Raw genomic sequence first — 14,491 nt, forward strand, 5'->3', positions numbered from 1 at the left:
ATTCAATAGAAAACAATTTTGTACCCATTTATGGACTATTTGGATACATCTTGCCATTAAATTTTTCAAAAAAAATGTGTTTCTAAAGCAATTTTTTAAGTTGTCAAGTTGTTGTGAGTTTTTGCTGAGTCAAGTTTTTTTGGGGTCTGGCGAGTTCTTGATAAGTCTATGTTTTCCAATTATGCTTTAAATAATAGTAAGTCTCCTCAGGTTCATGGCTTGCCCATAGAATTTTATAATACAAAGCAAATAATAGAATATTTAGTTTGGGTTTACATATGTATGTATATATGCATAGATGTATGTATGTATGTATGTATGTATGTATGTATGTATGTATGTATGTATGTATGTATACAAATATAAATATATATATATATAAATATATATATATATATACACACATATATATATCATAGATGAAAAAATCGCCAAAAAATCGTATGAATCGCGATTTACCGGAAGCAAAAAACCCAAACGATTTAATCTTTGAAAAAATCGAGAAAGGATTTTTATAAAAAAATTGCATGTTTTTCAGCGAAAAAATCACGAGTAAATGCCGGAAAATCGCATTTGGAAAAGTCATTTCGTTTTTTTTTAAAACCCTAAAAAGGTCATGCAATAGTTTATTTTGTTTTGACGTCGGTAGGTGTAGGCGTGCGGGAGAAAAAAATACGCCGTGATTTCTTCTCACGCCAATGTGATTTAATCTCACACTAGCGCGATTTAATCTTTTGCGAATCAATAATTTTTTTTATAAATTTTAAGTTAAGATGGTCTTGTTTACACTTCTACAAGCATTGGCAAGAGTATGAATGTATTGCACACAATTCATTGAAAATATAGAGTTAGATTTTATTTACAATTACACTTCTACAAGCATTGGCAAGAGTATGAATGTATTGCACACGATTCATGGAAAATATAGAGTTAGGTTTTATTTACATTTTCCCTGGTTTCAATCACTAAAACATGAACAACACATGAATCTATTCCTACTTCCTATACTATTAGTATTGGTGATTGATTTTGTTTTTTAAAACAATGTGAAGGTTTGAGTTTTCAAAATTGGTTCCTTATTGGGTAACAACGTCAAGCACAACCATTAAAACACTAGCTAAGAAGATGTAGCAAGAATATTTTAAGAAATTATATGTTTTCAAATGTTCGATAATTTTGCTGATTTTTTTCGATTAAGAGTTTTTCATCTTTGATATATATACACATGTATATATACACACATGTGTATATATATATACACACGCATGTGTATATATATATACACACACATGTGTATATACATATATATAGATACATGTGTGTGTGTATATATATATATATATGTATACATATACATATACATATACATATACATATATATAGACATATACATATATGTATATATATGTATGTGTATACACACACAAAAAAACATATATATATATTAAGTATGCTAGGTCTCAAGGTTTGAATTCGAGTTCGAGTTCGGAAACTATAAAATTCGGATGAAGTTTGGCAAGAAAAAAAAATTCGAAAAAAAATAAAATAAAATTCACCTTAAATATTTTTTTTAAATATAAGTAATATATCTAATAAATTATCGAAATAGTTTAACATTACAAAATAGGTTTGAAATTATTATAAAAAGATGTCACAATTATAAAATATTAATAAAAAATAGTATAAATAGAATTTATAGATAATAATAAATTAAATGTGCTGCATTAATATTTAAAAAAAAATTAATATAAATAAAAATTATAAAATGATAATAAATTTAAATATATTTAATATTGATAAGAACATTAAAAATAAAATAAATTTAATATGAAAAAATAAACTTAAAAAAACAAAGGCAGAATATAAAACCTAAAAACTAAAGTCATTCTTCAAAACCAAAAAAAGTTCTAGCAAGAATATAGAACCTAAAAACTAAAACCAACGGCTTGTCTAAGACTCCAACGCGGCGCTCCAATCTTCAATAGAGAACTCCACAGCAGCACTCCAATCATTAAGAGAGTCTTCAACGGAGCCTTCAACACTGAGCAGCGAGCAAAAGTGTCGTGAAAACAACAAGCAGAAATTTCATGGGTCTTCAAAAAACGCTTTATTAAAACTATTTTAAGACTTTTCATTTCTTGTTGTACAAACTTGAGGCAAATTTTAACGAATGTTTTTTTTATCTTTAAAAGTTCACTAAAGTTTGAATATGAAGCCAGAAATTTGGCAAATGTAGTATGTATGTATGTATGTATGTATGTATGTGCGTATGTATGTATGTATGTGCGTATGTGCGTATGTATACATGTATGTATGTATGTATGTATGTATGTGTGTATCAAAAAATTTAAAATTATATATAATAAAACAGTGATGCTCATAATTGCCATTAAACAAATATTTAAATACCTCATAATTTGCAAAAAAGTGAAAATACTCATAATTCCATAATTCAGTGATTTGTCAAATGTCAATACACAATGAAAATTACAATCAATATTTAATAATTGCCGTAATGGTTTTCATCAAATGCATCAAATTCAACATTCGGTTTGATTTCACTTGAACCACAATGAGTTACAATACCACTTCCACTAGCCACATAGTGTACAACATACCTCATCTAAAGAGATTTCTAGTAAGTTGTACAACAATAACATCCAAGTCAACACACTCCAGAGTTACATCCCAATTCTTTGTCACCCCTCATTGTAATCAAGTTTCTTACATGACAAGAGATCCTAGTAACTAGTGAAGATCTGGGGCAACACAAAACTTTGAAAGCACACAAACCTTCATGACACTCACCATTTTCACCATTTTCACAATTGGTTTGCAAGCACTTTTTAGGTTAGTTTTTGTTTTAAAAGAAATGCTTTTTTGTTCCCTTTATGGGCCCAGTTATTGCAACTACCCCTAGGTTTGATCATGTACATCCCAAGTATGCCCAAGGTACCACCTACCCTATGAAGGACCCACAAGGAACCTAGGGTGCCTAGGCGGTACCTTGGGAGTACCCACAAACATACTTGTTTTGCACTGAGACGCAAACTGTATCCATATGGGAATAGGGGCTAAACAACAGTACTTAGAAATAGAGGTTTTAACAAAGGAAGGTATGTCCCTACAAAAATTATTACAAGCTAAGGAGATTATTAAACAGCTCTTGAGAGGTCCTGATGCTTTTCAAGGTATGATAGGGTTTTCTTTGCTGATAGATCTATTTGGTGGAATTTAGATTGGAAGAATAAACATCTTGCTTTAACTCAAGGATGTGTTGCTATATAGTGGACCTCAAAGGGGATCAATGATTTTAAAGATGTTTTTGACATAGTTGAGTTGTACAATCAAAGAAACAGCAATACAACATGCCATAATAGGGCAAAAATGAAATGATCCTAATCAGAATGCCACCAAGAATTATCTAGTACGGCTGGCCAAAAAGAAAGAACCGTATAGAGTGGCAAAATGAACTCTAAACCACATACGATATATTCTTGGCAAAGTACAACAGACCTGGGAGCAACAATACGACCTCCTAACAGTCAATATCTTCTCGGAAAATCAATGCTCTAGTTTATTTTTCATCCACAAATAATTATTAGGCAAGTTTGCAGGTGTACAGCCTAGTAAAATGACTTAAGCTGCACATTAAGATTCAACTCTACACACATATATTTAAGAACTGGAAGCTGGAAATATAGAAATCTTTTTTAATTGAAGCACAATTGCAATCTCTATGTGGAAGAGCACTAAAAACTAGCAGAGTTTTCATGCTTGAAGCTTTACAAATCTAGAGGGTTTTCATCCTCCAAAAGAGAAGAAGATGAATGCACATTCATTCTTTTAAAATGAGATTTTTTTATAAAACAAGAAGATTTTCAAACATTCTCTTATTTATAACTTTATTTTGAGAAAATAATTATTTTCTTTTTTGATAAATACACCTCAAAATTATAAAAAAATATTAATAAGTGTCTTTCTGAAACACTTTTTTGCACCATAAGCCTAGAGACAAAAAATAATCACACGAAATACTTTTTTAGTTAGTTACACTATAAGTTCTGTAAATTGTTTACTTTTTGACAACTTAATTTAATTGATTAGTTAACTTCCTTTTTAAAAAATTAATATAAGTCATGTTCTAAAATAAAGTTACTTTTTTCGACAACTTAAATTAAGTATTTAATTATCTCCAAAATTTCGAAAAAGGGGACATGACACCTCGTCCTCTACCTTGGTGAAACAATATCAAGCCTTTAGCATCCCAAGTACAACATAATTTTCCACATGGATGTACAAAAGGTTTCCCCAAATTCCATGTTGATGGTACTCAACATTTGGATGAAAATATTTCAACCTTCACCACAACTGCAATAGTTTGGAGTTTTCTAATGAGGATGAAGTTGTCTTGCTTTTTGTTGAAACTCTATATGAAGGAGCAATGGAATGGATTTCATGAACTTCTAGTAGATTGCATTACCAATTGGTATCTTACGAGCGAAAAGTTCCTAACTTGCTTCAAACTAATAGAGAATGGTCACATGCCAATTGTCAAATTCAAAAAACGAATTCAAAAATCCTATGTGTGAACCTATTGCTCATTTGAACTGTGTTGTAGGAAGATTGGCAACTTATTGGACAATGTATGTAGGCAAAATACCTGCTCGTATCTACAGTTTTAAATGCTACTGTCTTCACCTATTTTGATTATTGAAAATCTGTCCTAAAATGCTGCTGAAAATTCTAGGAACAAGCTGCAAGCTGTCACAGACTATGGAGATTTTATGCCAGAAAAACATAGTGACCACGGAGGATACTTACAAGCTGTTGTTGATCGCTTTTATGGTTGAAAATTGATATCAAACCCTGGGCACCCTTTTGGTATAACTGAAAACCTGTTATATACTTCCTTTTGGTGACTGAAAACTCAACCCTAGGCTGCTGAAAATCCTAGGCGCCCGGATATGAAAGGAAATAAACTACAAAAAAATGACTGATGCCCTTGCTAGATGTTGAAAACTTGTTTCTTCTTGGTATTTGCAACAAATCCTTCATATATTTTGGAGAATGCAATCAGGGAATGAATGAATGCATTTAATAAAATCCACAAGACAAAGCAGTCTATGGGACCAAAGGATAGTAACAGCGTTGCCTTGCATACAAACTCCCTCTGAAAGATGCTGCCCAATTATGCATGAGTGATATCCATTTCCTTTTCAATCTTGGATCTTCTACCATGAATCTTGATCAAAATGTCTATTGTTTTCGCTAATATTTCCTTTTCAAACAAGGCATGAGAGTCGAGTTTCAAGATATAAATGTATTTGATCTGGATAACCTTGTATGGCAGAATTATAGTCGGTATATAGTGGCACGATTTCTCTGTGCTTTTTTATTCGCTCAAGTTATGTGTGCGACATCTTTGTGTTTCTCTGTGTGCATGCATTTCTTTTCCCTACATTTATCATGGCGGCAACGCTTCATTTTCGCTCGTCTTCTTGCACAACCCTTTTCCAGCATTTTTCATCTGTGGGTGCCACACTTTTTTTTGTTGTGCCCGTTTTTTTCGCGATGGTCTCTGTCCACAACTGCTATTTAATCCACCCGTGACAATTTTTTCTCGTTCGTGATTTGTGTTTCCGGCTTGTGGGATGGCGCCCTCGATCTAGGGCTTTATGGTTTTTATTTTTATTTTTCCTAAAAAAAAAATTGTGGGTTTTCTAGTTTTTTGCCACAAAATAATGGGAGGGTTTTTATAATTTTTCCTCAAAAATTATCTGGTGGGTTTTTAATAAATTTTATCCTTGAAAAAATATTACATGGGTTTTCAGGATTTTTTCCTAAAAAAAATTGTTTGTTGGGTTTTGATCGATTTTTCTCCTCAAAAATCATGTATCATCTGTAATTCACGATGTTCATGTGGGATTTTGTTATTCTTGGGTTTTGTCGTTTTTTCCACAAAAAAGATGATTTGTAACTTCAGTTTGAAGGGTTTGACGGTTTTTTCCGCAAAAAATGTGCTTTGTTTTAGTCAGTTTTGGGTCACACCTGGAGTTGTTGGGGCTAACATCTGCAACCGTGGTATCTTGCAATTTGTTCTTGAGTTGCTAGAGTGAACAATGTTCAATGCTCATTTGTAGAAGTTTTTGCAATTTTTTGCTAAAATCGTGTATGTTGTTCTATAATGTGCCCATTTAGGAATTTCCTTAATTTAATCCTGAAACAACAATTCCAACTTAAGGTGAGAACTGTAATACAAAATTTACCCAAACGAAAGACATTTTATTATGATATTTGACTTAAAATTCTAAGAACAATACGGAAGATAGAACTTATCTTCATAGTTTCCTCTCATTTGACAATGGATTTATGTTGATCATAAATCTCCCATAAACTGATACTATTTACTTACATTTCTGATATAAAAAATTTCACTACAAATCTGTTATAAGACTTCATATCTAATATAACCTGATCATAAATCTGTCATGAATATGATCTCAAACTCCTTATATTCTTCTCATCTAATCTGCTATTTGTCTTTTCATGCTCTCTTTTGAATCTGCTAGGAGTTCTTTTTAAATCTGAAATAATGTTCCCATACACTCCTTCCTAAGTCTGCAATCTATCTCCTTATCGGTGATACTTGGTACATGTGTTTTGCTGTCTTTGAAATCATACCCAATGCACATCTCATTCAAATCTGCATCGTACTACTTATTCATACCCATCTGTATAAGATAATCTTCTTACTTCTTCATATGACCTTCTTGTGATGAATAATCCTTTTCCTACATATCCTTCACACTTGTTAATGCATTATAGCTTCGGTAAGATAAATGATTGAATGAGAGATAAATGAAGTCTCTCATTCAATCATTTATCCTATCGTTAAACTATGAGGAAAACTTCAAGCTGTTGTTCCTTCATTTGATGATCATTCTTCTTTGTATATGTTCAATCTACTTAGTTCGATCAATGCTTAAACTATCGATAATCATATCATAGCATAGAATACCAATTGAATCGGTTTACATTATAACTGAGATCACCAATTATTATCGGGCTAACCTATGTATTCCAATTTATATCGGTTCATATATTAAACAATGAACAAACAATGGTTATCAGGATTAACCGATTGTTATCGAGTGGCAACTTAAGCATACACCGATTGGTATCGAATGATTAATTAAGCAAACACCGATTGGTATCGGGTAGCATGTTAAGTATACCCCGATTGGCATCGGGTAGCAAGCTAAGTATACACCGATTAATATCAGGTTGTTAATTAAAGTATATACACCGATTGGTATTTGTAACGATGACTCAAAGGGTGCGATCAAGTAATGTCTTGATCGGTCATGTCTAAAAGACATGATCGGTGAAGGCATTGCTTGATCCTCCCCCCACTTGCATATACATACCAATCGGCATTTGTGAGAAGGACATCGAATTTTATAAGTGCTCCTCTCACCCGCAATAGAAAAGAAGATAGTCAAACTTATCATATAAAATAGATAATACATAGATAAAAGTAAAGATAAACTAGAATATAACTTGCATATTGAATTGAGAATTGAACATCATTTACAACACTCCCCATTAAACCTCTTTATATACCTTTATGTCTTCATGAGTAGAGAGACAAATTATGCACCTTTTCACTAATCGCACTTTTTGACTTTATAAACTTTTTATTTCTTCATCATATACTAATCGTATTGTTTAATTGCTTCTTTCTATCGAATTGCTTTCCTTCCTTTATTAATCTTTATTGCACCTTTTTTGAATAGACAAAGTGCTTCATACGTATATTTTTTAACAAACACATCAATGCCACTTTTTAATCTTTCAAATCACACCCCAAAAATTCCTTAATAGATCGCACCGTTTCACTTAATTTTTGTTTATTACTAACTACCTCAAAACACTAATCGCTTCATTTCTTTGTCACGAATCATCCTCAAAGATAATCGCATGAGTTGTTTGCTTTAGATATAATCACCTATTTTTAAATGATGACTGGTCAGTCAACATCATTCCTTCAAAAATGATTACTTATTAGTTCTATATTTATCTTTAGTCAATTCTCAATCATATTGAGCACTGTTGATTAACTGTATCTCCTTTAGTTGCTGATTGTTCTTTACTAACCAAAGTCGTTGTCTCAATATATGATTGTTGCTCATATCACAACATTGGTCAAACTTAGCTTCATGTGCTGCCTTCAAATACAGTTGCTACCTTTTGTTTCTTGGATCGCTGCTTAATAAACAAACTGTAGAGTTGGCAGCATCCTTAAGGAAGTCGCTGGTGTAGAACTCAATGCATCATCGCTACTGTTATTTAAGGAGACTCGTCGTATTGTTATCTGCTGTGTATCAATATAATCATCACTTTATAATATTATATTATAATCGCTGCTCTCCATAATACTAATCGCTGCCTCTTAATAAAACTCCAAACTACCACATCTTGCTCTTTCGTTAGTTAACTAATTCTTTGATATAATTCATAGACGTCCTCCCATAATGAGTCGATGTATGATAAACTTAATTCAGGGATCGATGCATATTTAATTTGTTCTTTCTTTTTAATATCATTCATTTACTAAATTTGTGCCTTGCTGATGATATCAATAGTGTAGCATATATGTTTCATGTTTGGCCAAAGAGTAAATATCTCTTTCTTCTTCTATCAAACTGCTTCACATTCATCATTTAATAATCTTGATTATTCTCAATACATCGTCATCAAACTATTTGGTTTCAATTGCATCAACTTATTATAAAGATAATACAAGGAGCTTTCACAATATCAACAATATTTTATGAGGTTCAGTTTGGGGACATCACATGTTCTTTGGAGGGTTTGCCGATTTTTCCTCAAAATCGTGGTTTCAAGCTTAGTAATTCGCATGTGACAGTTCTATAATTCACATGTGAGGGTAACATCAGGTTGGACGATTTCTGGTTACTTGATCATTAACATTTTGCAAATCCAGGGAGTCTCAACAGAAGCAGTTCTGAATAGAAGGGGGCAGCCTTCTTTGTGTTTGTGATCAAAAGACCTGCAAATTTCTTTTGTAGGGTATTAAATGTTGTAATGTTTCTTTAATGGTCATCTCAGTTATTTTAGGTAGTTTCCTTTTCTGTCTTCAGTTCGCGATTGTTTCATTTAGAAACATCGTCTTTGTAAATCTATTTAAGGAGATTTCATCTCCATTGTTTAATACAACATCAATTTACCATGACAGGATGTGCCCCAATGTAGGGTGGAAATAGGGCCGGGAATTCTCTTCTTGGTTGGTGAAGCTACCATTTGAAGCCCCTACTCTACAATGGGCATTCCAGCAAGCATGGAACACTCAATGATGCAGGGTCATTCCACTTTCACTAAACCCAAAGTGCAAAAATGACATATTTTATCTACCCAATTTTCTTTAGCCATTATCCACCTTCCAATCTCAGACCTTAGACAATGTAAGCTAGTCTCCATTGAATGAAGAAAAACAAGGATCAAAGGTGCTTCTATTGAAGGAGCCTTTTTTAAACCTTTTCTATTTTTATGTCATCCTATGTATGGTGTGTGTCTATGAATTCAAATCATCTATACATTGAGATGCATTTTTTGGCTTTCAAATTTTGTGTCCCTCTATATGAGGGTGCACTCCTTTATATGCGCTTGCAGTTTGTTAATTTTCAAGACTTGTAGCCCTTTCATTTAGCCATGCACTTCCTCATTAGACTGCGATTCAATCCCATAAGCATTTTGTTTCACCTTATTGAGGCACACATTGCTATGAATGAGATCAAATAGATTCAAATTTTGGCCACCTACAAATTCACCTTGTTTATGAGCAAACTCCATTGCAAGGTCGCACACATTTCAACTCTTTTAAATGCTATAATTCTCTATCAAGCATGCACCACTTCACTGGATGATATTTTTATTTCAAATATTCACTTTATTTTGTATAGGCCAGCACCTTTATATAAGCAGACAATTTTCACTTAAATATTTTTCATGCACCTCTATGGAGTGACATTCACCCATCCATTGGTTGACAATTCTCTCAACATTATGACCTCATGTTCACCTTGGGAAAAGCACACTTGTTTACTCTAGCATGCAACTTTTTCAATTTTTGACTAAAATTTGCTCCCCTTCAATAAGGAAAGCCCTCCATCAGCAAACGTCTATTCATGCCTTACCGACTTTTTCACATTTCTCCCTCATCCAAGCTCTAATCCTTGCATCATCAAATGCATTAAAAAGATCCTTCCATTGGCCCTACAAAGACACTAAGTAGAGCTGACAAAAACAACATTGATGATAATGACAAGGATTTGAATACCCATAAAATGAGGAATTTTCAGAATTAGACTCGAACAACTTGACATAAAAGAATTCATATGGGTACAACAAGTTGAACCTCAAATGTTAGTTCTAGAGCAAGCCCCTCTAGAAAGCTTCAAAAAGATGGTGACAAAAAAATGATAAATGTAAATACTCCTACCTTAGGCATTAAAGCACTCTTTTGTTCCTTGAATCAAATTCATTACAATGTTATAACATTGATAACCACCTTTGATTACACATAACATTGATAACCTCTTCCAATATTATGTTATCAAGCCTATCATTTAGATATGCTATTCATTTAACTTAAGACCATGCAGAACAAGAATATGGATACATAAAATTAGGGATATCTGAGGAAAAATTTACGTGAAATAAATTTTTGCACAATATCCAGCAAGTCCACTCAAAATTGCAAATACAACCCAAAAATCAGCTTGTGGCATTTCAAGAGAACTAATCAAGGCAACCTGCAAAATAAAAAAGTTTTACATAAACTGAGAGTATTAGATCTTGGATTAGTAAAGTCTAATCTCAAATGGATGCATAGATTTTACAATTTTGTGAAATGGAATTCATGACAACATACCAAACCAATGACTGCCGAAATAAGAAACTTGATCCAGTCCATAGGCGTTAAGCTTGGATTTTTCTTTTCTGGCTGCACAAGCATCCTAAATAAAATTCTGTTGCACAAAAATAATTTTATAATCAAAACTGCAATGTAATTCATACCAGAACCAACTCCATGTCTGCCATTGGAATATTCTTAAAATGTTTAATATGAAGACTCCGGTCTTCAGGCTGCAATTTGTCTTTATTGGGTGCTGCTTTTCTGGAAAAGTAAATCAAAAAGAACATATATCAATGTGCCAATGTATAAACTCCTCAGATGGCTTTTAACTTTCACATTTTGAAACAAAACCATTTCCCTTCAACCAAAGTCAACAGATGTATGCTTGTGAACTAAAGTTCCTAGTTACAGCCCACACTTCCAACACCCTAAATTAATAAGATCACAACTGATACACATTTTGTGAGTTTCACTTACATCAAGTAAACTGAAAATCAAATACAACGGATCTTGTCAATCCTTGTCATATCTTCATTGGAAAAAATATGGATACAAAAAATATGCTTTAAAGAAGAGAAGGTATATTCATGACTCTCTTTAAGCTTTGAGTAAAAAAAAGGTGTTACCTGTAAACAACAATTATTCGTTCAAATGTTGGTTCTTGAATTGTGTTCTTGCTAAATAAATTTCGCAAGCTGGTGCAAGTTGGAAGCAAATCAGCCACATATGCTCATTGATCTTTTATGATAATTTAAATGAAAGCAATCATTTGTTTCTGCAATTATAGACTACATATAAGAACACTGTAAACCAAAACGTGCAGACGCATCACTGGTATTTATCAGAACCTGAGTTCCATGTTCTCAATTCGGATGCGCTCAACAAACAATTCCTGATCACTCAAATTTTCAATTTCTCCATCTGCTCCTGTAGATTCTCTTCTACTTGCACTCCTCCGCTTTCTAGTGAAGATTTTATTAAGTCTGATTCCAAAAATAAAAACAAGTTAAAAAAATAGAGCATCCAACACAATTCAAATCTGATAAAACTAAGTCCAACTTCCATTACAACGGTTTAAAACAACTCTGTTCTGTAGAGAATTCTAAAGAATTATGTTTGTTCTATAGCATCCTGACCTAGATATCCGAAGAAGCCAATTCCAAGCTCGAGAAATAAGCATGTCCACCTTCTCCATGATAAAGTAATCAGTTGTCTTATCAATTCCAATGCCCCGGCGGAAAATAATATACTTCAAAACATGACCAAAATAAGAAGGTTGTTAGAGAATCAATTGTTTCACAATCATGAGTTACATAAGTTATGCTGCATCTGTAATCCTCTGTTACACATCACTCAATTTGATAAATGTAACTAAGGCAAAAAATTGCATTACATTAAAACCAAATTCATACTTGTATCCATTAAGTGAAAATCGCAAAGGAGAGTGCCAAAAAAGAAACCTTCCATGCCTTGCAGCTATTGCTCCCTTTTTTATATATGACCTGTGAGAAAGGAATCTACTGCAGCATGGCCACCAAGGGCAAGAATAACAATGACCCAGAGGCAAACTTTTCACAAGTATCATCAAAACTTTAAAGACCTACTTGGCAAAAGATGGATATTATGTGTTTAACAATACTTGTTTAATTAGCACAGTGCTTTAGAGAAGCCAATACAAACCATACACCAGCTTATTTGACAGCAAAATTATATTGCTCATTTGGCTTCCAAAAGAATAATTTTCATGTCCAAAAGTGATTTAACGTTAAACACAGTTGTAATATATTAAATAAGATGCAATTAAAACCAGATTTAGCTAATCATCTGAAAATATTTATGAGTTTAAGAAGGAAAAAAAATGCAGTGATTGTAAACAGAAAAAATAGATATTTATCAAAGCCTCCATAAAGATAATGCTCTGTCAATTAGAACCTGGCATATACGAAGTCAAAACACTAGATGATTCTACGTAAGATTCACTGGACAAACCAACCCTTGTGTTACTCTAAAGTTAAAATGAAGTCAGAAACTCACTCAACAAAGAATATAAGAATGATATTTGCTTAAGCAACCTTCCACTACAATAACCAGTAAAAATATTGCTTATTGAATATCAAATAGCAAAGTTTTAATCTAAAAAATCTAAAAACTTTATCAGAAATAGATTTCTCATAATATTTCCTCGAGCCTCTTTTAATTGAACACCCTTTATTGTCAAAGTTGTCCAACATGCATTTTCATGACTTAAAATGTTATTGCAGCCTTAACGATTAAACCAAAAGCAAACTCGGTTTCAAGGAAACTACCCATGGAAATGAATCTGGCAATTCTAACATTAGTAGCGCCTCAAAGCAAGTGCAATTCCTCACCTAGCTGCACCCCTGCTGCTGCCGGCCTGACCTATTCCTAAGTCTCCCTCAATCCTCAAAGAGCTTCAAGAGAACCCATTGAATTCAAGGATGGCTCATCCTTGGCTGCAAATTCATCAAAGATGCAATTAATGTCCTCCTTGCAGACATGCAAGAGAGCTACTTTCTTCCCAGTGAGAACAGCAACCGAAGACGTACCTTTTGCACATTGTTACTATGATCAATGATGCCTTTGGAAAGACAACTGAGACACCCTATGGTTTCCTTATGCATTCCTTCCATTGAATTGTACCTCACTAGGCTCAAATGATGACAGCTCTGGAACTGAAGCGTGAATCTTCAAAATGAGTTTCCTGCAATAGAAGCCCAGCATTGAATTTTTTAGATGATCATCAAGGAAACATGATTGGTTTTCAACCTGGCCACAACCTGGCAAAAGCATCGACATCCTGTTTCATCTTCTGAGAACCTCCTCCTACACCCCATAGTCCTCTCATAGGAGACTCTTGACAAAACACCTACTTCCTCCGATACCTAATTAACAGCCAAGTTTAGGACCACATCATCTGAGATGACTGTGTCTTCAAAGTCAACCTTTTAGAGATTTAAGGTTCCTTTAACCATTATCTTTGTACTGTGAATTAGCCCAAGAACAAATTTTACCATTTATTGTTTTCTCTTCAAGTGCATTAAATTACATTTTTTAAATACTGTCAGATATGGCTCCACAAACTTACCAAAGCTTAATTTGTTGTTATGTTGTGAGTCCCTTGGCCACTTCATCAGTTACTACCTTACTACTGCTAGTATTTCTCTCAAGTCTCAACCATGAACTCAGGCCAAAGGCCTAACACAAACAACTGAAGAAGATAACAAATGAGATTGAGGGAAAAACAAGGAAGAGCCAATTATAACCTGGCCATCATAAAATTGAATACATCCAACCTTATAGCAGCTCAGTTTTCCCACACATGCGGAAGTAGAGAGAAGAGAGATAAAAGTCTAATTTGTTCCTACTAAAAAAAAATTATGCTTCCCAAAGATCTTTAAATATTTAAACATTTGAATTACAGCGAAGGAGCATGCTTCTAAGAAGTTAAAGCCTCCTGAATTGTTTACAACGGCCATGAATTAATCCTTGAAATACAGCCAAGGACCATGACCATACGAAGCTAGAACC

The 14,491-nt window shown here is 33.2% G+C and overlaps 1 protein-coding gene across 2 annotated transcripts in view; it reads right to left on the minus strand.

The window, feature by feature from the left end:
• LOC131070775 (uncharacterized) overlaps nt 1-14,491 on the minus strand; it is a 130,896-nt gene that overhangs the window by 74,111 nt on the left and 42,294 nt on the right. For both annotated transcript variants that reach the window (XM_058006422.2, XM_058006428.2), the window contains exons 6-11: nt 12,079-12,191; nt 11,791-11,925; nt 11,569-11,637; nt 11,104-11,203; nt 10,958-11,029; nt 10,738-10,838 (exon numbers count right to left, since the gene is read on the minus strand). In XM_058006422.2, coding sequence (XP_057862405.1) covers nt 10,738-10,838; nt 10,958-11,029; nt 11,104-11,203; nt 11,569-11,637; nt 11,791-11,925; nt 12,079-12,191 — 590 coding nt within the window. The remainder of the gene's footprint in view (nt 1-10,737; nt 10,839-10,957; nt 11,030-11,103; nt 11,204-11,568; nt 11,638-11,790; nt 11,926-12,078; nt 12,192-14,491) is intronic.

Source organism: Cryptomeria japonica, chromosome 9, assembly GCF_030272615.1.
Source record: "Cryptomeria japonica chromosome 9, Sugi_1.0, whole genome shotgun sequence".
NCBI lineage: Eukaryota > Viridiplantae > Streptophyta > Pinopsida > Cupressales > Cupressaceae > Cryptomeria > Cryptomeria japonica.